Source organism: Caretta caretta, chromosome 1, assembly GCF_965140235.1.
Source record: "Caretta caretta isolate rCarCar2 chromosome 1, rCarCar1.hap1, whole genome shotgun sequence".
Lineage (NCBI taxonomy): Eukaryota > Metazoa > Chordata > Testudines > Cheloniidae > Caretta > Caretta caretta.
The window spans coordinates 251,323,670-251,349,419 of NC_134206.1; the positions used below are offsets into that span (position 1 = coordinate 251,323,670).

The 25,750-nt window shown below is 47.1% G+C and overlaps 1 protein-coding gene across 2 annotated transcripts in view; it reads right to left on the minus strand.

Annotated features, from left to right (window-relative positions):
* HIPK2 (homeodomain interacting protein kinase 2) overlaps positions 1–25,750 on the minus strand; it is a 186,674-nt gene that overhangs the window by 20,986 nt on the left and 139,938 nt on the right. Inside the window, exons 8-12 of one of the 2 annotated variants that reach the window (XM_048831139.2) lie at positions 25,200–25,326; positions 23,708–23,829; positions 16,352–16,494; positions 13,911–14,090; positions 7,140–7,421 (exon numbers count right to left, since the gene is read on the minus strand). In XM_048831139.2, coding sequence (XP_048687096.1) covers positions 7,140–7,421; positions 13,911–14,090; positions 16,352–16,494; positions 23,708–23,829; positions 25,200–25,326 — 854 coding nt within the window. Of the gene's footprint in view, positions 1–7,139; positions 7,422–13,910; positions 14,091–16,351; positions 16,495–23,707; positions 23,830–25,199; positions 25,420–25,750 lie in introns of both variants that reach the window. The other variant, XM_048831132.2, reaches the window with a different exon arrangement.

Sequence of the window (25,750 nt, forward strand, 5' to 3'; positions counted from 1 at the left end):
CTTTCCGACATGGCCCAACGCACAGAACTGGGCTAAGCCTGCAACAGTTCTCTTCTATGGCTCTGAAGGCCCAATGACTTGCAGTTTTCTGAATTGTTGCCACTTCAGAATGAACCACAATAGTCCCTATGCAAAGAAAGTTTACCCACATAAACCCACAAAAACTAAGGAACTCCCACGCCCAAGGCTGAAACCCCCTAACACTGAAACATGACTTGCCACTTATTTCAGTGCTGGGACCTTATGTATCTTTGCCATTCCACCTCCTCACCTGACCTCAGTAGCGTAGCTAGCGGGGGAGCGGGGCAGCAGCCGCTTCCCCACTGAGCACAAGTGGCACCTTGTCAGTGTCTTGGCGCCTTCTGAATTTTCCCGTTGAGGGAACAGGGGGAGCGATCCAAAAAAAAAAAAAAAGGCACCGCCTGCTGTGGCGCTTTTGCTCACCCGGCGGCGCGCCGGGTCTTCGGCGGCACCTCGGCGGCAGGACCTTCACTCGCTCCGGGTCTTCGGCGGCACCTCGGCGGCAGGACCTTCACTCGCGCCGGGTCTTCGGCGGCACCTCGGCGGCAGGACCTTCACTCGCGCCGGGTCTTCGGCGGCACCTCGGCGGCGGAACCTTCAGTGCCGCCAAAGACACCCGGAGCGAGTGAGGGCCTGCCGCCGGAGCGCTGCCGGGTGAGTAAAAGCGCCGCAGCGGGTGGCGCCTTTCTTTTGGATCGCTCCCCCTGTTCCCTCCACCTGGCTACGTGGCTGCCGGACCTCTGACATTTCCTGCTATTCTCGTTTCACCTCTCTTGGTGCATCACGCAGAACTGCACAGTCCGTGCTTGTGAAAATGAGAAATATTCATTAGAAATGATGTTGAGCCTACTGGATCTGTCTTCACTTGTCTGAGACCTAACCCGGCACTTGAACTTGGTACACAATGAGCTGTATGTGTGTTCATCACTCCCCTCTACTGGAGGGAGTCAGACTTGCTAAGTTTCAGAGTAGCAGCCGTGTTAGTCTGTATTCGCAAAAAGAAAAGGAGGACTTGTGGCACCTTAGAGACTAACCAATTTATTTGAGCATAAGCTTTCGTGAGCTACAGCTCACTTCATCCGATGAAGTGAGCTGTAGCTCACGAAAGCTTATGCTCAAATAAATTGGTTAGACTTGCTAAAGCATTTAGCAGTGTGTAATGGTTCTGCTACTGCAGGCCTGGTGAGAGAGCTTCTGCTGGCTGTTGTTTCAAGCATTAGCTGCCTGGGATGGTTTATTTATTTACTTGTTTTAGAGAAAGGATACGAATTCTAACTTTGTTCTCTGATGATTGTGATTAGTCAATGTGATGACTATGTATAACAGCATTAATAATAATACCATTATATATTAAATACTAAGGGTGAAATCGTATCCCCATTAAAGTCAATAAGAGTTTTGCCCTTGACTTTAATGGGGACATGATTTCATCCCAAGTGCTGATGTGTATATAAATTAGACAGTACTTTTTTTGCTTTATGCTTTATACCAGGGATCGGCAACATCCCTCGGCCCATGCCACTTCCCACAGCCCCCATTGGCCTGGATGACAACTGGGAGGTGAAAGGATCTCATGCTTCCTTGTGGGTACAACCGCTGCTTCTTTTCTCTTTTAAATAGTCCCCTTCTAAGCCAAGGAATCATCAGTGTTTTCTTTTTAGAAAATTGTTGTGAGGGTGGTTGTTTTTGTTGTTATAAAGTCACGAAGGGCACCTCCTCACTGCCCTCCTTTCAATCACTTCTTCCTGCCATGCTCTGCTACGCTAGAGTTAGCGGCATGTGAAATTATACCTCCTGCTGCTATTACCGCTGGCCTGGTCCTGTGTCTCATTCATTCATGAGCAGCGCACACATTCTCTCTCTCGCTTATATCCATAATTTATTCATCCCAAGATGCATTTGTGCTTCTGTTCTATATTTAAGCTGTTTTATTTTTCCCCTGTTAACTTCAGAAGTATTTAATCAGCTGAGTATGTACACCTAAAAAAAGAACCTACAAAATGAAAAGTTATGGAGGGGCTACACAGCTCAGGCGACTGTGAGTGAGGAATGCTAGCTGTCAATCTGGCTGGCTGCCTTCCATTGCCATAGAATTGGAGGACTTTATTACAGAAACTTACAAAAATGCCAAGTCTCTCAATTCATAAGAAATCTGTAAAATCTAAATTCTGTTTTGAACTTCCTCACGCCTCCAGGGAAACCAGTGGGACCTAAACTTCTCTCTCCAGAGAAATAACTCACAGAACTGCTGTTCTTCAGCACAGCACAGCACAGCTCATCTTTTCCCACCTAAGCATGCTGAGCTCAGGGAAGTTGCTTTGGAAAAGACAATGAACTGAGAATGCCGTCTAGAGATCTCTTGGTGGTAAAGACCTCGTACAAGCTTAACTCTTCTCCCCTTTAAAAAGAAAAGGAGTACTTGTGGCACCTTAGAGACTAACCAATTTGTTTGAGCATACCTTAGTCTCTAAGGTGCCACAAGTCCTCCTTTTCTTTTTGCGGATACTGACTAACAGGGCTGCTACTCTGAAACCTGTCTTCTTCCCTTTAGAAAAGGAGTACTTGTGGCACCTTGTAATTTATGGCAAGGACGTTAATACCAGTCTCCAGTAGGTGACACTCTTTTGTAATACTACATTGGAAGCCACATGCTTCCAAAGACCCATAGGACTTCCCATGGAAACTTTATAGCTCCCTGCTGCTTCTGAGAACGGGGGGATTAACAATTTTTTAAAATATCTGTTGATTTTTAGATCATTATACAAAGCTATACCTATCAACAATATAAAATACACAGAAGAAAAGAATTAAACAAAGTCCTGGATTGCCTGTTACACCGCCTTGGCGACATCTCAAAACTTTCACTTGCACACCTGTGTTTTTCATTAGATAGGAAAGAAATTCTTCCCATAGCATGTGGAATTCTCCTTATTCTTACAAATAAAGGGTCTGACCCTCCTTTATTAGAAAGCCACTTTGTACTGCCCTAGCATTACAGAAGCACCTTAAAGTAGGAGTAAACTCTCACTTTGAGACTCCTTTATTCTGCCAGAGCACGGTGAAGGGGCTTCAGCATAACTGAGAATCAGGCCCAATATATGCAGGTGGGACAATTTTGTCCATGTCAATATTACCGGTCTTTTAAAATGGGGACATAAGAACTTTTTTTTTCTGCTAAGGATCAACCTCTTTGCACAACCATGGACACCTGAAAAATTATTTATTTATATTTTGGGGTGGGGGTGGGGGGGAGAAGACAACTTTCTAGTCCCAGGGACTCAAGGAAAATCATGTAATAAATTTAGGGCTTAATCCAAAATCAGGGAAGACAGTGGAAAGACTTCACTGACATCAATGAGCTTTGGGACAGACCGTTAGTTCTGACTCAATTAGCAAATTATGATCTCATACTAATTCTGTAACGTTTGACCAAAAGTGTCTAATATTAGGACATTGCCAAATAACGTGTGCCAAGTTATCCCGTTGGCTTTCACGCAACCAGCACTCATCGTTGCTGAACAGGCTAAAATTTCCACAAATACATACGAGTCCAGTAAAGCCTTTGCAGGATTTCCAAGTGTTACAATTTTATTTTAGGCCAATTTGCAGCCCCTGTTGTACAGTCCTGTATAATTGGCCATTCTCTCCCATCAAACACATATATTTAATTTGAATTCCCATCTTTCTTTGAGAGACACAAGAAAGATGAGGAGGAGAAACTTAGCTAAAGGTAACAAACTTCAGACAGCACACTATAGATTAGATCCTCAGCTGGTGCAGAGCTCACTTGACTCAAATAAAACTACTCTGTTTTACACTAGCTGAGGATCTAGCCCTAGATTTGGCCATGGCAAAGGGTCCTAAGCAACTTGACTTCAATCTCTCTGATGCTTTCACTGAAGATAACTCCCTCATCCTGGACTCTCTTCTCCCTCTGCTTCTGTGACTCTGGCCCTTCCCTGCCTCTCCAATTATTCTGCTCTGAGTACAGCTGGTGAATTTTTTTATGTGAATAGTTTTTTCAACAAAAAATGCAGATTCAGGTTGAATCAGAAACATCCATACATTTTGTTTCAGCATTTCAAAAATGAAATGTTTTGATTTTTCATTTGAGAAAGACATTTTGTTTCAGAATTTCCCTCAATTTAATTAAAAAAAATTAAAAATATTTAAAACCCTAAAACCAAAATGAAACAAAAACAAATTTTGGGTAGAACAAAATGTTTAGTTTGATCTGAAATGTAGTTTTTCCAATTTTTCATTTCCTAGAGAAAAACAAACAAAAATGTTACAGTCCAATCCAAAACCTTTTTAAAAATTATTATTATTTTTTGGTTCAATGGCCAAACAGAAAAATTGATTATTCACCTAGCCCTGGTTTGGAGCTTCTCCTCTGCCGGCTCTCTGCCAGTGCCCTTGAGGCCTCCGTCCTCAGCCCACTCCTATTTTCCCTTTACAAGTTATCCCTTGGAAACTTCATATACTCTTCCATGCTGGCATCTCCTAACACTGCCTCTTCTCCCTAGACCTTTGCTTTTCTCATCCACCCTCTCCTCTGTCTCCCTCACACACTAGCATGGATACTGTGCTTCCAGTTCAAAATGTAACATGATGAAAACTCAATCCCCATTCTTTCCCCTGAGCTCTCCATTTTCCATCCTTGACGGTCCCACCACCCTCTTGTTCACTAAGCCTCACAACATTAGTTTTCAACTTTTCTCTTTTCTTGTCCCTACAATATTGGCTGTTGCCAAAGAAAAAACCTGGCAGAATCTAGCACCATCTCTAAAATCCATCCTTTCCACTCCTTATCCAGGCCTTGGTCATCTCTCATCTGGACTACTGCAACTGCCTCTCCCCCTCATCCTCCAGCTTCCAACTTGTTCCCTTCCAATCCAGATAATCTTTCTGGTCTGCCATTCCAATAATCCTGGAAGACTGTAGCATTCTTCTAGATAGATTCTGGGGGACTGGACTAGGCGAGGGGTTCTCTCAGATTTTTCATTCTGTGGATCGCTGTCCTCTTAACCATCCCTTCAGGGCTTCTTGTTCTAAACTTCTAGGCCCTGCAGAAATCCACACCTCTTCACCTCTCTGATCTCCTCTCTTCCCCCAGCCAGGCCTCTCAGCTTCCCTTTGTATCCCTCTCCCACTCTCATCTTTGTACCTTCTCCCATGATATCGCCAATGGTTGGAATACCTTTCTCTTACTGCACCTGGCTTCCACCCTTTCTTCCAAATTCTTTCCTGAAATACACATCTTCTGTGAAACTAACCGACCAAAGAACTGTTATAATAATTATTTACAAAAAACATTGTAAAATATCCGGCTCTGCTTTGTGATCTCTCCATCTTTCCAGTCATCTGGTACATGACAGGCCTGATTTTGAGAGGTGCTGAGCTTCCACCACCCCAACTGAGATCATATGAGTGCTCAGCACCTCTGAAAATAAAGCCCTGTGATGCCTGGTTTCTCTATACAAGGTTGTAAATTCACGGAGGTAGGCACCATCTCATCTGTTCTGTACACATTTTCAGTGCACTACTAATAATCATCACAGTATTGAGATTCAGAGATATAGATATCTCAAATGATTGAAGGCCAATCTGCCGTGGAGCAGGTTCTAAATAAAGATGCTGTAATTTTATCTTTTATTATTGAAGGGATAAGGTTAGAAAATTCACAGCTGAGTTAGTAGCACAAAGATTCTGTAATTATTCAGCTATTTGCAAGGCTAGTTCTCTGCAGTTCCTAAAACAGACTGACATTTTGTGACTGATGTAGGATGGGAAAGCTTAGAGTGCTCAGACTTTCACTGTGCGCATGTGAGGAAAGGTCCTGAAATGAGAGCCTTGGATAAAGTCGTCCTCTCTTTATCCATGGAACAAGAACAGCAAAGGCAGTTTCCCTGTACCACTGCATCTGCTGTGACTGGGTTGATCAATTCTATGAGAAGAGGGAAGTTCAGTCTTCATGGTCCACTTGTTTTTTGTCTCCTTGCTGAGGCAACCAATGGGGTGCTGTAGCAGGATGGTCACCCCGCTCCGGCCCTAAAGGGGTTAAAACAGCCCTGGGAGACGGCTGCCTGGGGGAGCCAATAGTAAAAGTGACCCCAGAGAGGGCTGTGGCTGGGAAAAGCTAGGCTGCTTAGGGGAAGCAGCCACAGCTGGGGCCACTCCCCAGTCAGGCCACAGCTGGCCCTATAAGAGGGCTGAGGGCCAGGAGCTCTAGGAGTCTCATTCTAGTCCTGGAGTGGGAAGGGCTAGCTGCCTGAGAGTGAGGTACCTGAAGTGGAGCAGTGCTGGGTAAACCCCGAGACTGCAGGCCTTGATGAAGGCCTACAAAAGGTACTGGGGCTGCAGAGGGGCAGCCTGGGGATAGGCAAAGGCAGCAGGTCCTAACCTCCTTGCCAATGATGAGTGGCCATGACAGACTGTAGAGTTTTCCCCAGTGAGTGGGGGCTAGATGATGACTGGGAGTACCCAGTGAGGCAAGGTGGGGATAGAGGATTGGGGGTTCCCCTGGGAGGGGAGTCCCAGAGTAAGGGGGTATTGCTGGGGGCAGAACCCTGAGTTAAAGGGACACGGGGCCTGAGGCAGGCGAGCCACCAGCCAGCAGAGGGCGCTCTGATGCTGGAAAAGAGCTATCTGCTCTCCCGACCCCAATTCCTCACTGCTTTGTTCTATGAACCTATCTTAGGTATTTATATAGCCCCTATTACCTTAATATCTGAGCACCTCACAGGCTTTAATATATTTCTTCTCACAACATCCCTGTGAGGTAAGGAAGTATTATCTCCATTTTATGGATGGAGTAACTGAGGCACAAAGGATCACGTAAATTGCCCACGGTCACACAGGAAGTCTATGGCAGAGCAGGGAATTGAACCCAGCTCACCTGAGCCCCAGGTTAGCACTCTCACCACTGGACCCTGCTAACTTTCCTGTCAGAGTGTTTCTTTAGGGCGACTGCCAGGAATTGCTTTCCATGCCATTGTTGGCCCACACAGCAGAGATTGTGTACCAATGGACTAGATTGTCTAGGTGGTCTTTGAATTCCAAGCCTATTTCCTAAGACTCTGTGGAGTTTCCCGATGGGGTACAGAATCACTGCTCACCTGGTGGGTGCATGTTTCTGTTCTTCTTCTTCATCTGTGTCACTGCTGATAGTGATGACACTGACTGCAGGGCTGGGTGTGTCGGGAATGATTATCGTCTGCCGCTGTCGCTCCCGCGTGGTGCTGGAAGCCACGTCTCCCCACCCACACGTGACAGAAGTGCTGCAGGCCGGGCTGTTGTGCACCATGGCACAGCGAGGGGGCGTGTTCTCCTTCACGCGTTTCGATCGCTGAGGGGAGCTGATGGCCTGAGAGGACGAAACCTCATATGTGGACACGTTTCTGAAAATGACAAAAACGATCAGTTGGTTAAAGCTTGGATTGCTCAGGTATTACTAGCTTTAGAGTCCTGGCGTCAACCTCTCTCACATTCTTTTGTTGGTGAGGGCTGGGCACACTACAGAACTGGTGTACTCGCCTCTTCAAGGGAGGGAGGAAGGGAGCGCTTCACATCACTCATCACTAGAGCTGGCTGAAAAATGTTTGGGTTTCTTTCCTGTGGAAAAGTTGGATTTTTTTTGGCAAAAATTTTAAAAAAAATTCAGTCTGAACACCAAAATAGTTCAATTTGGAAATGCTGCCTCATGGGAATGCCTGGCCATGGTGCATCCTGGGAGATGTAGTCCAGACAAGCATCCCAGCACACTGAAGAGAATGGGCACATGAGGCACCACTGCTGCATTTCTAAATCAAAATATTTGGTTTTTCATCCAAAATATTTCAGTTTTTCAACCCCCCAAAATTGGAAGTTTTTCCATGGAAAGCAGACATTTTTCACAAAAAGCTGTTGTTTAGTTGAAAATCCAATTTCCTGTCCAAAAAAAAGAAAAAAAAAGTTTTGACAGAGAATTTTTGCCCAGCCTTCTCAGTTTCATTTGGCTCTGATGTGAGGTGGCAAAGGCAGTGGGTGCAGGGTGGAAGAAGTAAATAGTTTTTTCTTCACTAGTGGGGAAATATTCTCAACTCCCTCCTTTCTATCTTCCTAGTTCAATCCCCTGCACTAAAAGTAAATAAGGAAAATGGGGGTTCATTTGCATCAGGACCCTAAACACAGTGGAGGCAAAGAGTGGAGGCAACAAAAAGACCTTGAATGAAGAAGGAATGCATATTCTCTAGTATCCACATCATTATTCTCTAAAGCCTTTTTCCCCTCCCCCCAGCACAACATTTTCAGAGTCAAAGGAAAAAAGACAGTTACCTTTTCCATAACTGGTGTTATTCGAGATGCGTTGCTCACGTCCATTCCATATTAGGTATGTGCGCTCGCCACATGCATCGGTGCTGGAAGTTTTTCCCTTAGCAGTATCCATTGGGGACCGGCTCTGGCGCCTTCCGGAGTGGTGCCTGCATGGCGCAGTATAAGGGGCGCTTGAGGCTCTCCCCATCCTCCGTTCCTTCTTGCCAGAAACTGTGACAGTGGGGAAGGGGAGTGGGTCATGGAATGGACATGAGCAACACATCTCAAAGAATACCATTTACGGAAAAGGTAACTGTCTTTTCTTTGAGTGCTTGCTCATGTCCATTCCATATTAGGTGACTCCAAAGCAATACCCCTGGAGGTGCGTAGCAGTTCACAGATGTGTCAATTGCAGCACAGCTCTGCCAAACCCAGCGTTGTCCCTGGCCTGCTGAGTGCTGGCATAAGTGGTAAACGTGTGAACAGAGGATCACGTTGCAGCTCTACAGATGTCCTGGATAGGGATGTGCACCAGGAACGCCACCAAAGACACCAGTGCTCTCATCGAGGGGGCTCTGACAATCGGCGGTGGCGGAACCCCACCAGGTTGTAACAGATCTTTATGCATGAGGTAATCGAATTGGAAATCCTCTGTGAGGACACCAGGTGACCCTTCATCCTATCCGCTGTAGCAATGAAGAGTTGAGTCAATTTTTGGAAAGGCTTGGTACGTTCTAAGTAGAAAGCCAAGGCCCTCCAGATGTCCAGGACATGAAGATGCCTCTCCTCACTGGTCTTGTGCGGTTTGGGACAGAACACTGGGAGGAAGATGTCCTGGTTCATATGCAAGGTGGAGATGACCTTTGGCAGGAAGGCCGGGTGGGGCCACAACTGAACCTTATCTTTGAAGAATACCATGTACAGAGGTTCTGAGGTCAACGCTTTAATTTCAGAGACCTGTCTCACCAATGTCACTGTCACCAGCAACGCAACCTTCCATGACAGGTGGGAAAGGGAGCAGGAACCCAACAGCTCAAAGGGTGGGCCGGTGAGCCTAGAGAGGACCAAGTTAAGATCCCACTGTGGGACAGGAGTCCATACCTACGGGAAGAGTCTCTCGAGCTCTCTCAACAATATGTCCGTCATGTCATGGGAAAACACCATCTGTCCTTGGATCGGCGGGTGAAAAGTGGAGATGGCTGCTAGATGCAATCTAACGGAAGAGTGTGCCAGGCCCTGGTTCCTCAAATGGAACAGGTAGTCCAGAACAGGCTGTACAGAAGAACGCGAAGGAGAGATGCCACGCTCAGACGCCCAGCGGGAAAACCTCGTCCACTTGGCCAGGTAAGTCAGTCTGGTTGAGGGCTTCCTACTCCCCAGGAGGACCTGTTGGACTCCTTCCGAACAGGTCCACTCCTCTGGGTTCAGCCACGCAGCATCCATACCGAAAGGTGGAGAGACTCAAGGTTGGGGTGTAGGAGCTGGCCGTGGTCCTGTGACAGCAGGTCCGGGAGGTTGGGCAGGGGCCAGGGAGGGGCTGCTGACAAGCTCATGAGCATGCCTAACCAATGTTGGCGAGGCCACACCAGGGCGATCATTATGACCCGTGTTTTGTGTCTCTTGATTTTTGCCAGGACCCTGCTGATGAGTGGAATCCGAGGGAATGCGTACATCAGGCCCCACAACCATGACAGGAGGAAGGCATCAGAGAGGGAGCCTTTGCTCAGACCTTGCCAAGAGCAAAACCAGTGGCATTTCCTGTTCTGTCTGGTGGCGAACAGGTCCACTTGGGGAGTTCCCCACCTTTGGAAGATCATGCAGGATACCTCTGGATGGAACGACCATTTGTGGTGAGAGAAGAAATCCCTGGTGAGCTGGTCCGCCAGCGTATTCTTGACACCAGGAAGGTGACAAGCTTCCAAGTGGATTTTGTGCTGATGCAGAAGTCCCATAGGCAGAGTGCCTCTTGATAGAGAGCCGACGAGTGTGGTCCCCTTTGCCTGTTGATGTAGAACATAGAGGCTGTGTTGTCCATCAGGACTCATACCACCTTGCCTGACAGGTGGGGCAGGAAAACTCCGCACGCCGCCGGACTGCTTGGAGCACTCTGATGTTTACGTGCAACTTTGCCTCCTTCAGGGACCACATCCCCTGTGTCTGGAGGTTGCCGAGATGTGCATCCCAGCTGAGGTCCAAGGCGTCCGACACCAACTTGATGGAATGAAGGGGGTTGTTGAACGGAACCCCTTCCAGGACTGTTCTGCCACCAGTCCACCATTGCAGCGAGGTAAGTATCACCTGGGGAATGGTAACGATCTTTTCCAGGGGGTCTCTGGACTGAAAATAGACCGCCCCCAGCCATTATTGCAGGGGGCCCCTTTCGATGCCTGGCATGGCAGACCACGTAAGTGAATACTACCATGTGACCCAGGAGGCGCAGACAGACCCTGGCTGTAGTCAGAGGGCACGTGGAGACTTATGCGATGAGGTTCATCAACGTGTGGAACCTTTCCAGCAGCAGGAACGCTCTGGTGCTGGTCAAGTCAAGGACCACTCCAACGAACTCTCTCCTCTGCACTGGCACGAACGTCGACTTTTTGTTGTTTACCAGTAGGCCCAGAGAGCGGCACATGGCCTGAAGCACCACAACATCCCGTTGGACTTGAGACCTGGAGCTGCCCTTGATGAGACAGTCATTGAGGTATGGGTAGATCTGAATACCCCGGCACCTGAGGTAAGTCGCTGCCACCGACATCCACTTGTTAAACACTCTCGGTGCTGTCGCCAGGCCGAATGAGAGGACCACAAACTGGTAGTGCTGGGGCCCCACCATAAACAGGAGGAAGCGTCTGTGCCCTTGAAAGATCGCTATGTGGAAGTATGTGTCCTTCAAGTCGAGGGGAGCATACCAGTCTCCCGGATCCAGGGAGGGGATAATAGAAGCCAGGGAAATCATTTTACAGGATTTCAAAGCTCACAAGAACAGAGAAGGAATCAATGCTAGCCTAAGCAGCAGACATTCCAGCACTGTCACTGGCGGCAAGAAGGAACTGAGGGTGCGGGGAGCCGGCAGCGCCCCTTATACTGCGACATGCGGGCGCCACTCCAGAGGGCACCAGAGCTGGTTCCCCTATAGATACTGCTGAGGGAAAAGCTTCCAGCACTGATGCATGTGGCGAGCACACACTTAATATGGACATGAGCAAGCACTCAAAGAAGAAAAGTTCTGGTTCCATTTTACAGGCAGTTTTTGACTGTGTTTTTGGTTTGGCCTGAAAGCTAACAAAAGGAATAGGTGGCATGTATCAAAGGGAAGAAATTATGGACATATCACACTGCACTGACTTACACAGGGTCCTTTGCATAACAAATGACTGCACAGTAGCATTTGCAGTGCCTTTTGAATACCAATGAGAAACATGGAGTATCCTCTTCTCGAAAAGAGCATATCCCTCATTTGGATACAAAAGCATCACAAATAACGTAAAATAGAGGACCGTGGAAAGCAGCTGCTCTGAGAGTGTCGGACTCTTTCCTAATGCAGATGCCTTGTGCCCTGGTGGCAGATTACTGGGGCCTGGGGAGACACTTTGTATGTCCAGATGTATTGTGATCTATTTCCTGTTTTACTGGCTTGCTGGGTCTTAACTGGCTCTGTTCTGTATTACGAATGGTGTAAGACGGCTGGAATCCTCTCAAAGTAAATGAAACATTACACATTAGAGAGCAGACAAACAGGAAGGATTTGAATACTGGCATCTTATGTACAGTGGAACTGGTTGTGAATTCAGTAGTTTCTCTGGCCCCAATCTGGTCACCTAAGAGCTGTGAGCTCCTTTGTTTTTCCCCTTCTGTAGGTCCAGCTACACAATCAAATAAACCCTGCAGCAGCGAGTCTCAGAGCCCAGATCAACTGACTTGGTTTCACAAGGCTTGTGCCATGGGGCTAAAAATAGCAGTTTAGATGTTCCTGCTTGGGCTGGAGCCTGGGATCTGAGACCCTCCCCCATTGCAGGGTTTCAGAGCCCAGGGTCTAGCCTCAGTGGGAACGTTTACATTGCTATTTTTAGCCAAGTAGCAAGAGTCTGAGTCAGTTGACGTGGCACTGAAACTCGCTGTTGCGGGTGTTTTTTTGCTGTGTAGACGTACCCTGTAAGAGCAGGCCATTTCTGGATCTCTCTCTCTCTTTCTTGCTCTTTCTTTTCTTAGAAAAATTCAGTGCTAATTAAAGGTGCTGGTTTAACAGTCCTAAAGACCTCAGCTCTCTCCACAGACCAGCTACAGCACAAGCAGCAGCAAAGTATACTTTTGACATACGCACCCTGCCAATGTGCCCCACCCACATGGATTACCACAGGAGCGAGAGGGTTATTGCACATGCATTTTTGCATTTTGTTCATGCAACTGCATGCTATGGGCCAGAACCTGGCCCCACTCCTGCAGGACAAAACATCCATAAAACTGATGGCTCCAGCCCCCCAAAATTCCCCCGTGTAGGAGAATCCTTGGGTGGCACAGAACTCCTGCAGTGGCCCCTATGCCACCTCCCATCCCAGACCTTGGCGCAGGAGATGTTCTTACGCCCCCATGATTCCTTTGGGGCCATTGTAGAGGAGCATAAGCTAGGGCAGCCAGAAGACTGCTCTAATGTATGCCAGGGAGTGGCCCACGTCTAGAATGAGGGAAGAGTACAGGCGGCTTAGGGCTATCTTTGCCCTTCACTTTGTGTCAAATGCATCACAGCTGAACCAGTGGATCTATCCCTGCATATAGGCAATCATCCATTTGCTCTTGAATGGACATATTCTAGGTGCACGCCGTAGGTCCATTGTTTCTGAAAATGTGGCCTTTTGAGGGGATGACAATGTTGAAGAAATGTGGCCACTTTTAGGAGTGTCATTGAGATCAGACAGAGGGAGACGGTTACACCTTTTGTCTGCGGATATGTTGGGATTGGGGCATTCTGAATCAGCACATCTGAATTGCATAAACAGAATACAGATAATTTTTTGTCGGGGGAGGTAGGTAGGTAATAAGAATTTTGACTGGCATTAATTTGCGGAGACTTATACAATTGACTTGTGGCTCTGCCGCTCACAGTGACGTGGTCATCCCCAACACAGGGCATTAAAATTGTATGACACCTCACTTCATCATGCAGTCTATATTTATAACTACTGTTCTATATATATTCACTGAAGTGGAAGCAACGGGGCTTTTAAGTGGTTCAATATCCACTAATTCTGCCAAGAAATCAATTTAATGGATTTAAATAGGTACAGTTGCATGCCCTTCTGTTTGAATGACTTCTCCTCTCTCTTGGAAAGCTGAGCAGAACCCTACTACAGTACATATACGGAGAATCAGAATACTATGGGCCTGATCCTTCTCTCACTTACAACTAGTTCCTCCTGATTTACACATGGTGCACATGAGAGAAGAATCAGGGTGTCTGTTGGGAAAAAGGCATTTCCTCCCCTCTCTTTATTTCCACCAAAATTGCCATTAGCCTCAGTGCATGCAGCTCCGTCAACTTCAGCAGTGAATTTGGCCCTCGGAGTCCTTAGGCTTCCGCTATGCTCCTTGCCACTTACCTCGTAGATGACTGGTGCTGCTTGTTCTTCCTGGAGGAAGTGGTGCTGGTCGGCTGTTGCCTCATGACATGAGCCACACCCACATTCAAGGGCTGAGCTGCGGGAAGAGTCACGTGACTAGCTAAAAGCGCAGGCTGTTGCATGATGGGATTATAATGGCTGCCGTGAGCATGTGTGTTTCTGCAAGAGGAGGGAAATTGGAGATAAATGCATTTTAAATGTGTATCAGTTCTTAAAAGGCTTTCATTAGCCTCAGAAATGCCTCCAGCTAAATGTGACCTTGGGCATGCCAGTCCTGGCATCAAGCTTGGGTTGGTGTTTTTCTCCCTTTCTTCCCTTTGTTTTTCAGAGGCCTTTGCTTCATTCTCTCGCAGGGATGGGGGCGGCAAACCCCTAGTTTATATTCAGAACACATACCCCCACTGGAGCCACTCAGGGCCATTGCCTGTGTTGGCATCAGAGGGCAGGTGAGAGGGATGCACGTCACCCTTTCCCCTAGTGCTGACCTCACTGCCTCTGCAGTTCTCCGATCCCCACCTCTGCCTGAGGAACAAGGGACTCAGCTCAGTCCCAAACGAAACCGTCTCTGCGGCAGGATACATCCTATCACCCGACTATAATAGTATGCCTGTGGCTAAGGCTTAAAAACAACACACACACACATTCATACTTTGACCACGTGGGTAGCTTTTTCTCTATAGCTTGTTGTTCTGCCTACAGTATCCACCTACATGCTCCAATCCCCTCTCTGTCCTTCAGGAAGACCTTCTCCAGCTCCTTCAGATGCGACACACAAAAGCAATTCCCCACAACTCAGATGTCACATCAGGCTATCAGGGAAGCCAGAAGAAGTCTCTGAGTCCCAACGGTAGCTGACCCTCCCTAAGGTCGTGGTATAACAAGGACTTTGGAGTGAGATGCCAACTCACAGTGGAGTAGCAATCTCCCACCAGTGCTGTTGGACCACCTGGGTATGGCACTCTTCCAACTAAGGTTCAAAGTAGAGATGATCTGCACAGCCCACAGGCAAAAGGAGAGGAGACAGCCTGCTGAAACAAAAATCTTCCACCCACCAACTGTTCACTGAGAAACCATCCGGGAAAGCAACTGATGTTTTGACACAGTAGTGATGTCTTATTTGTGGAATAAACCACAGCAATGGAGCAAGTGACAATCTGACCAGGTTCCTTTGGGGATGGACAGATTTCAAACTCCTTAACTATGCTGTGCTTGTGACTGACTGTCTCGGAGACTACAAGAGCAGAGTTAGCGCCTCTTTAGTGCCCGTTTTCGTAAAGTATAAAGGGTGAAAATGACAAGGGGATTTGCCAATCTGACATCTCATATGAATTTGCTTCAGGGGCAAAGGATTTGGCCTTACGAGAGCCTTGAAGGATACCCCATTTACCCACCACTTTAATCCTCTTACTTTCAAGGCCTTGCATTGCAGCTCCCATCCTCACTACTGCCTCCTCTCAGTGCCTACTCACACTGACCTCTGAAGTAGCAAGAGCAACTTGGCAGTGGAAAGACTATCAAAGGTAGACACAGCATCATTGGAGATGTTCCAGGTAGGGATGTAAATATCGGTTAAAAAAGCCGCCTGGCTGGAGTCCCTCCGGTTGGTGCGGGGCCACTGGGGTTAACAGTTAAGGGTTAGTCTAATGCTTACCGGTTAACCTTTTACATCCCTCGTTCCAGGAGAGATGAAATAAACCATTAATGGAACAATTTCGGGAAGGGCCTACCATGATAAACGGGTTCAAAGTAATTGGCCTGAGAAGTGCCTCTCCATCCCTAATCCTTTGACAGGGGTCAGGATTTCACAAACAACTGTAGCACAGACAGGACCCGGCCAGAATTCCATTCCCACTCTGCCTGAAAACGCCAAAGACCCACTTTCCAGGCCTGCACCGAGACTGCCAAAGGCCAAAGCTCTCCTGCATAACTCTCCACAGATGTTGCCCCCCACAGAATTATCCTGCCTCTCAGGAAGTTTTCACCAGCACAAAAAGTGCTGCAAACTGAATCTGGGATACAACACAGCACAAAACAATAGGGCTATTTGGCTCTTTAAACAAGCCACGACGGATGCGGATGGTCGGGGAGAAGATGCTGGGATCAAGAATGGAGCATGTGTCTTTTTTCTTGTAAGATGTTATCGTGTCACAAGGACAGACCTGTAAGGAGCAGCTTAAGAGAGGCTAGACCTGAATTTGGTTTTATGATGGATGGTTCCCTTCATACTCAAAATATCCAAACCAAGTCAGATGCTGGGAGTCCAGTGACTGTGTGGGCAAAGACTGCGCCCACTGTGCATTCAGTGTTAGCCCAGAAGGACACCCTGGGATATTAGAAACTACTCAGACACAGAGGCTGTCAGACAGACATTCACATATAGTGGGTGTCTCACAGATATACACACAATACTCCAGGTTTACCTCCAGTCTGCCAGCGGCTGGGTCCCTGCCATGGTCTCTGGTATGACAGTTGCGTGCTGGACTGAGGTGTGGGCGGCTACTCCAGTCAATTGCTGCCAGGCTGGAGGGAGCAGGATCTGCTGGGTCCCGCTGGGCCAGGCCTGCTGTTGAACAGAAGAGAAATTGGTGGTTAAAAAGCATCACCACTCATTGGTTTGGTGCCAGCCCATCCTAGGAGGGAGGTTTTAATGCCTTCAGGAAACTACAGTAAAATAGTTTTCAGTACAGAGCACACAAAGGAGTAGAGAAATCCCTGCTAATATATTTTAAGGCAGCAGCTGAGTCACAGTTAGGAATAGGAAAATGAGAACTGGCCCGAATCTCAACCCAAACTTCAACTAGAACCAGAATTTTTTGTTTCTGTTCTTCAGATCAGTTTGGCTCAGAGGCCCCACCACACTCACTCCCTCTCCCCTTATCAGGCCTTCTGCCTTTGCGGAAATGCATCTTGGGGTCTCAGCAGGCCTGGCATATTTTCCTGGGCTGGATGCTGTCTTCAAATCTCATTAGTTCCCAGGCTTCCTAAGGGTTAGTTAATAAAACCTAGGTCACCTCTGAGCTAGGGACACCCTAGGCTACTAAAACTGAAACAAAACAGCTGGCTAAAGGCCAACAGAGTGTGTGCCAGATCAGAAATATTTTCTTCCTTGCCACCCCAAACAGAATTGAACAGAATATAGAGTCAAGAGGATCAGGAAAGGGAAAGGATGGGCTAGGAGGATTGGTGGGAGAAGTGAGAGGGATTTAAAGGTCAAAGAGGGAGTTGTGTATTAGGAGTCTTACAGTAGAGAAGGAGAGAGAAAGAAAAGGGATAGCTGGAGGGAAGGAACTGAGAGTAAGGGGAGCAGGAGGATGGGATCAGAGAAGAATGAAGGAAGGATCTAGTTGAACTGGAAAGAGGGAATGTGATGTGGAACAGGTCTGGTAGAAAAATGGATATTTCATGAGATTCAGATAGGCTTATTCACACAAAATCTACTTCACTAATTACCAGAGGCAAAAGAGAGTCAATTCCCTATCCCTAATCCTAACAAATTTTTGATGACTAAGGGCCAGATTGTGATCCTCTTACTGACATGGGTACTACTTTATTCTCCAAATTGTCTCATTGACGTCAATGGAACTTTCCATGGAGTAAAGTGCTATTCAGCCCCGAGTAAGAGTATCAAAATCTGGCCCTGAATTCACTTCAGCTAAAGGAGCTTTAGTATGTGCAAGTCACTCAGGTGTAAAGCAGCTGGTTACTTTACACAAATAACAATTTCTGATGCATGAAAGGTGTGAGTGTCATGTTTTCACACTGACTGAAAAACAGCGGATTCTGAGCACTAATGCCCACTTTCACTGACTTGCTCAGGCAGTAAAGGAGAGTTGAGGGATCTGAGAATGAGAAATATGCTAGGACTCCGTCTGTGCTGAAATACAAAGCATGACAGTCGCCACCTTGCTGGAAAATTGTTCGGAAGCACAGTTCTGCCAGCTAGCAGGCTTTGGTGCTCCAATCTGGACAGACAGTGGATATGTCTAGCCTAGAGCGGGGTTGGAGAGTGGGGGAAGGCTACAAATACATATTTGTATTTTACTCCACAAGCAGTTCCACTGAAACCAGTGGGAATATTTGTGGGGGAAAGTATTATTCAGTGAGCATTATTAAGTTAATATTTGCCCAGAGCAAATGCATTAACAAATCTTTTCTTTAAAAAGTTCTCTGAAATCTTTAAGGACTGGAAGTTGTGAAGATCTTGGTTTTAACTCATCTGAAAGGTGACACTTCCAGAATCAGTGTCCCTCCAACATTGGTTCAACAGTAACTCAGAGGGAAAAGTAACATCTAGTAGATCACCAACATCAATTTTCTTCAGCACCTGGGACTCCCATCCACACCTAGTCTGTCTACACTGCAATTAAATAAACACTGCAGCTGGCCGGTGTCAGCTGACTTGGGCTCAGGCTGCGGGTCTGTGAAATTGCAGTGTAGACGTTCGGGCTCGTGCTGGAGTCTGGGCCCCTCCCTCCTCGTGGGCTCCCAGAGCTCAGGCTAGAGCCTGAGCCATATCTGCATAGCAATTTTACAGTCCTGTGAGCCCAAGTTAGCTGACACAGATCAGCTGCAGGTCTTTAACTGCACTGTAGACGTATCCACAGTGGCCCAGTCCAACCCTACTTAGCTTGTGAGATCTCGAGGAGATCACAGCACACAATAGATTTTTTGTGTAATTGCCTTCCCATTGCAAATTTATTTCTAATTTCAATTTTTATTGATAATCACTCAGTTCCTATGGTTGAAGAACAGAGGTCACAGTGGTATCTGCTTGGTATTCATGAAGGGCTGCTTTCTATAAGCAGAGGAAATTGGCCATTATCACTAGTGCTAGTCATTAACATACAAAAGTAGATAAAAGCAATATCATTTATTTGTTAAAACCTAATAGTTTCTGCTTATGCCCCCTTTAATGTTCATCCTTCCTTCCTAAAGTTGCACACGAGTCACGAACTGAACGGAGAACAGCCTTAACACAATGGTGCACAGTATACCAGAGCCTTGTCAGTCCTACTCTTTAATCACCTACCCCTACATGAATGGGGCTGTCAGTCTATTATGAGCCTGCCCTGTCCGAACAACACTATATTTTTGAATCAAGACCTAATGGGCACCAAGTGAGAACAAATGGCAGATGAAGTTATAGGGGCAAGGGTTCGAAGACAGACAAAATCACTTCTTACCTCCTTGAATGACCCTTACAAAACGTTAAGTGAATTTAGCATTCGGCTGACCTCCCTGGGGAGTGAACTCCTCCGGTTAGCCACATAACAGGTACTGTATAGCACAGGCAGTGCTACTGCAAGCTCCCCCCATCCTGACCCTCTAATGTTTCTCCAGCCGGACCTGGAGCCATCACCCCTAGGGACGTCTTTGGAACATTCCTTACCTAGCTTCTTTGTTGAGGCCTCTAAAGGGTGGCAGCTGATGTCTATTGGGATGGTGATTTCTGCAACATGAACATTTGACTGCTGGGAACTGGACTGAGACCGTTATCCCATTTCACACAGATCATTTAACAGCTTCCGGTAGGAACAAACTTTCAGTGATTACTGACTTGGGCTGAATTCAAAACGGGGACAGGGATAAAAATGTTCCCCAGCTCAGTTAGCTAAGCCATCCAGTCCCCAAGGAGACACTTTCCATAGCAGGAGGCCTTCCACGTGGGGCATTTACTGGGCAGCTGATTGTGCCGTTTTCTTCTTCTGTGCTGCCTCCTTCTGTCTCAGTTTCTGATCAGTACTTCAGAAGAGAATCTAAAGGCGAGCTGCGAGTGAACCAATCCCTGCCATTTTTCCTAGCTCAGACTCCTCCTCTTAATCAGACATGTTTTTGACTGGCATTGGAGCCTTAGGGGAGTTAGATGCCGAAATCCCACAGAAATTCTCTTCCATTCTATACTATTAGACTATCCTATTCTAATTCTCCTTTGGGCTCCTTTGAAAACCCAGCCTTAGTGTCCAAAGCTGTGTAGGAGCTAGTATTTAAAGCATAATGGGTTAGATTCTTCCCTCAAATATGTATGCAGATCACCCATCAATTTCAATGGAGGAGTTGCACGGGTGCGTCTGAAGGCAGAATCAGGCCGAGTGGCTCGTGCACTTGCCTCTAGCCACTGCCCGGCACAGCATCCCATGTCACTGCTTTGGGATTGGCTGCAGCATGACAGACGCTGCTTAACACCAAAATCCATTCCATATGAACAAAAAATAAGAGTATTTCAGTCTAACAAACAAGTCTGCGAATTACATTTGTCCTCTCAGTACCCTCCCTGGTATTTTCTAAACTGGTGCCCCTTAGTGCCAGAGCTAGACACTCTCCCCTGCAAGCTCAGCAATCACACCCCTTTGTACGTATCCGTCCAGGCACACTATTACAAAGATTTCCCAGGGTCATCTTGCTCTGATGACTTAATTTAGGAATCATATAATCTATTACAACCTGGTCATATTCAGATGCCACCAACATGACAGCAGGATCTCTCGAGTGCTGGCATAGAGAGCGTGCGTGCTCAGAGACTGAGCCATGGAATTCAAGGGCATCAGCTACATCCCTCTCTAGGGTCATATCGGTGCCACTGTGCTGGATTCACATTGTGTAGCCACACAGCACTGAGGGGGCTACACTGTAAACAGAGTCTCTGCTTGAAGGTATTTCACCCTCTTCCTTCCTAAGCCAAATTCAGAGATTGATTTACACAAAAACCCTAAACCTCTCCCCATCCTGTAGCCCCTCCAGCTCCCGCCCCCCCCAAAAAAACCCCAAAACTCCCACACTTTCCAGCCCAGCTCCAAATGTTGATTGTCTTGGGATTTTCTGCCTTTCTGAGTCAGATGAAAGGGCTGCTATGGTGGGCCTCTTTCTGTCTCGACCACATCTGCAGAACCAGGGCTGGAAAGGATACTCAGTCACAGGACCCTGGAGAGCTGTTCAAAACACTGTGCTGTAACAAAGGACTAGCACCAGCAGGCAGGTGGATGAGGGGTGGGGATATTTTTGTTTTTACAGCTGTGGTTTAAAAAAGGTAAATAAACTGTTGTTGCTCCCCTGCAAGAGATTACCTGAGTTTACATGCTAAAGCCACTTCCTCCTTGTTTGGGGAGGGAGCCTGGATTTGTTCAGCTCTCCGCCTCTTTTAGGGCGTGAATCTAGATCCACGGTGAGGTCCCCGGCACAAACTCTCTACTTATCAGGTAAGGACCTTGGAATCATTTCATCGGCAGGAAAAGATTGCTTGGGCTGGTCCACTGGGACAGTGCTGCCATGTCCACTGCTTTGAGTAAGATTGCACAGGTGTGACTGAGAGCACACTTTGGCCCCTGGTGTCTCAATCCTAGGTCCGGATGAGGAAAGTGGGAGTGAGCTGCATCAGAAAGTAGCACAAATGGATGTGGCCCTATTTATTCAGAAGGGGCCGGTGGCAGCCAAGCAGGGTTTCCTGCCTAGGAGTGCTGTTGGGAAGGAGTGAAAGTGAGAAAATGCAGGAATGCAGAACACTCCTGAGGGAGAAGGGAAGGAAGGGACAAGCACTGTATCAGGCTTTTCAATGCATGACAACATCAATTTCAGGTTGGACAAAAACACCCCTGAAATACATGGTGCCCGCCCCTTTAAGATGTGAAGCAACTGCACTGTTAAAGACTGGAATCAGCCTTCTTTCACCTGACTCCCCTCCACACACAGGTATACTTGCTCACGTGGGTGAAAATGGACCCGGTAAGGTCGGGTGTAAGGGTTATTTTCACCACCCGCTTTGCAGATTGCAGGCAGTGGTTAGGTCTAACTTTTCATTTCTGCAAGAATCAGCTTACAGAGACAATATACAAAATACACCCCTATCCATCACCACCGTGATGGCAGAGCTTATCCAAGGGCCTCAGGATGAGGGACTTGCAATCATTTGCAGGGCCCTGTTTCCTGGATTTGAAAGTATATAGAGAATAAATGGTAAGGGTCCAATTTTGGCATTCAGCCACTACCAGTGCTGGAGTATATTGACGCGGGGATGAGCCCCAATGGCTGCTCTCAGAGACTTTATGACGTATGCATTGTCCACACTCACAGCAGCCTGTAGAATACAGGCAGTACATGTGTAGCTACAGGAGGCAGCCAGAAAAAGATTTGGCAGTTCCCCACTACCATGACCTTTCACTGCACTGATGAAAGGTTCTGGCAGGGGGAGGCATTTGTGCAACCACAATTGCATGTGCTACATGCTGCAGTAAAGGCAGGCTGCGTTCACACTTCTCACTATGGTGTGTAGCTCCCTGCAGCTATGAAAGGCTCTAGCAGGTGGGAGGTGGTGGGGAAAGGGTCTGGCAGTTCCCCGCTGCTGGAGCCTCTCACTGCATCAAGGAACGGTTCTTGCAAGGGGTAGGCATTTGTGCAAATGCAATTGCAGGTGCCTAATTCCAGTGTGCACATCTTCCTGCTCATAACTTTGAAAATCTGACTTTTCGTTTCCACTGCTCTGCTTCTTAGACACCTGCTTTGTACTGAATGGGATACAAGGCCCAACCTTGCCAGGCTGAAGGTTATGACAGTCATCAGCAAAGATGGATTCCATTTTGCGGCAGACTTACGCCAAGAGTCAGCTCTGTAACAAAGACTCTTTTATTAGGAATGGGCGGTGCACATAGCTAGTGAAAAAACACACAGGCTTTAGGTAGTGTTTCATTCTGTCTTCACCAGATAAGCTCAGCTGGCAGCTGGCAAAGGAAAGTAATCACAACAACACACGATGGCACAGGTAACCCAGGGAATCCAGTGCTTGGGCATGATTTTAAAGTCTGTTGAGATCTGAATGCAAATGAACATTCTGGCATTAATCAGTGCACAGTAGGCATGTATTTTACCTCCGGATCACTTTTTCCAGGAGGTATTGTGAAGCTCTATGTGTCTTATGTTAAGTATATTTGTTCTCCATCAAAGACATTCCTGATACCAACAGAACCAATAAGTCTCAGACCATTTAAAAAAAGTAAAGTTGGCCAGATTCACTGAAGCTGGCACAAGGAGGTATAAGTTGCACCTCCCTTGCCAGAAGGCTGGGGATTCACGTTGAAGGAGAATAGGCACTGTTGCCAGTGCCAGCCCCCACCCTGAATTTCCATGGTTGGGGAGTCATTTATCTCCCAGTAGAGTCCCCCCCAAGAACTTGGCCAATAGAGGCTGCTGCAGAGATTCACTGACTCAGTTGCCCTGGCCCTCCCGTCTGCCTATTTACCCTTTCCCACTACTCAAGAACAAGGCAGCATTCAATAAAACTGAAAGGAAACAAATTTAAAACTAAAATAAGCAAAACATTTTTTAAACAATACACAATTTACCGGTGGAACTCATTGCCACAAGATGCCATAGGGCCAAGAGCTTAGTAGGATTTAGAAAAGTATTAATGATTCATTCTCACCATCGGTCTGACACAACTTCCATTAATTTCAATTGGAGTTGCATCAGGCCTTGTGAAGAGGAGGACTGAGAAAGAGCGTGGAGCTATTAACCCTTATATTGTTAGAGCCTTTCAGAAATCAAAATTGGCCTGCAAGATGAAAGGGAGATTGAGGAAAGATGGATGCTCCATGGAAAGCTGGAGATGCTCACTTGGGTGTCCCATTCTAAAACTGAGCCACAGAGGGGCTGGGGAAAAAAAAACACTTCACCCTTTCCCCCACACCACGTAAAAGTTAAACTAAATGAAAAAGACTTGCTCTGCATAGGACTATTCAAATGTCACCTATACTTGCCCAATCCACATTTACCCAGACTAAGGAAATTACCTGTGCGAGGAGACCTGGCTGGATCTGAAGAGACTGGGCCCCAGGAGCCTGAGTGACAATCGGAACAGCATTCTCCATCCGTACAGAATACCCAGCATGCTTTGAAGGGGAGGCTTGTAATCCTGTTCCATGAACAGAGAAGGGACAGAGTTAATCAGCAGCAGCACCGGCCAGAAGAGGAGCCTGATTTTCAGAGGTGTTCTGCTGCCACAACTCTAACTGAAGTCAATGGGAACGGCAGGTGCTCAGCACCTCTGAAAAATCAGGCCCTCGATTCCCACTTATTACATCCACCCAAATGTATTACACCCAGCCCAAGGAGATCTACCAACTTTTGGCAGACACGACACACGCATGAGGCCGAAGACAAGACTTTTCCAAGGACACCAGCAGATTACCCCTCTTTAAACCTTGTGCATGCTTTTAGAATGTCTTAAATGTAGTAGAAGACATCATAACGTAACCTACATCTGGAGGCAATTCTACAGGAAGAAGGCACAAGTTAATGTTTGTTTTTTTTTCAAATTAAGCCTGTTATTCTCCAGTCTGGCTGGAGACAACCACCATAGATGGCTAGGAAAATAGACTCCAGGGTGAGAGTACTGCCTGCTGATGAAAGTGGGAGATTGGGAATCAAAAATACAGGGTTCTACACTCCACTCTGCACTGACTCACTTTGTAACTCTGGACTTGGCTAGGATTTAAAGACACATCACCAGAACGAATTAGTTCAACACATTCTGAAGCTATAGTGTCAGTAATGCCCTGTCTACTTTGGGGGACTCTAGGCTTCAACTGGTGTGAAAGTTAACACTGCAAGATCCTTGTATAAAAGGGGTTAGAGTATTGCCAAGTATTATTGTTGAGAGATTCTGCCCTACCAGGACCAAATCTCAGCTTTTGTCTAGCCTGGGGATTTGCCTCTGATATAGCTATTGGTGTAACTATGCAGGAGCAGCCCCTATCATAGACAGGCAAAGCTGCTGTGTGCCCCAGTGCTGCTTACCCTGGTTTCAAGCAGGAGTATTGTCCACAGGGCCAAACAGCAGCTATGCCTGTCTATACTAGTTGCAGTGGTGCAGCTGTACTGATGACTGGCCACTGATGCCCGGCCACTGATGCCCATAATTGGGGTGAATTTCCAGGCTAGACATCTTACTTTCTAGCTCATTAACCTGCTGAGTCACCCTGTGGAAACTGGATCACTGAGCAACCTGGGAACTGGTCAGTAAAATATTCCATTCTTTTCAGGTTTGCCAAAACAAGACGGAGGTTCTTGAAAATACCCTGATCAGGGTAATGAACAATGAGCATCACAATCTCACCTCCCTCCCTCCACCCCCGAGTCATCAGCCACAACCCAACTGCTCCAAAGGTTCTCCTCACTTCCAGATTTTCTTCCTTCAGAAAGATTTGCTGGAGGGAGTTTTCAAAAGAGAACCCAATCAAACAGCAGAGGGACTGGCTGTGAGGGGGAAGGCCTGTTTCTTACCTTGGAAGCCTGGAGGGCATACAATGAGGGCTTGCTGGAAGGGGTCAGGCCGGGCACAGATCTGCGCTGTTCCCGTCTGCAGGGGCATGCTTCGCTGGGCCACTGCGGCCATGGATGCTGCTGAAGGCTGGTAGAGTGCAGATTGGTAGTTTAGTATGGAGACTTCAGGGTTGGCTAAGGAAATAGTGGCACTGGTGGAGGTGGGAGCCAGGTTGGTGGCCTAAAGGAATGATGGGAATTAAACAAAACAAAAAAAATGAGGGAGATGGTATGTTGGAAGAAGCAAATCTAAAAATAAATGAACCTAAATAAAACCAGCAAACAAAAAATAAAGGAGGAGCAAAACAGAAAACTGAGGAGTGCAGAGGCAAGGGTGGGTGACATGGGCAAAAGGAGCACACTGAGCATGACCAGTGAGGCCTTCTATCAACTGGGGCTGCTTCCAACCACCCCACATCCCAGTTTGTTGTCCAAGGAGTCTCCAGAATGGAGCACGTCTCCTGAGGATGGATTTGATTTGGGCAAATAGGGAGGAGACAGGAAAGAAAGGG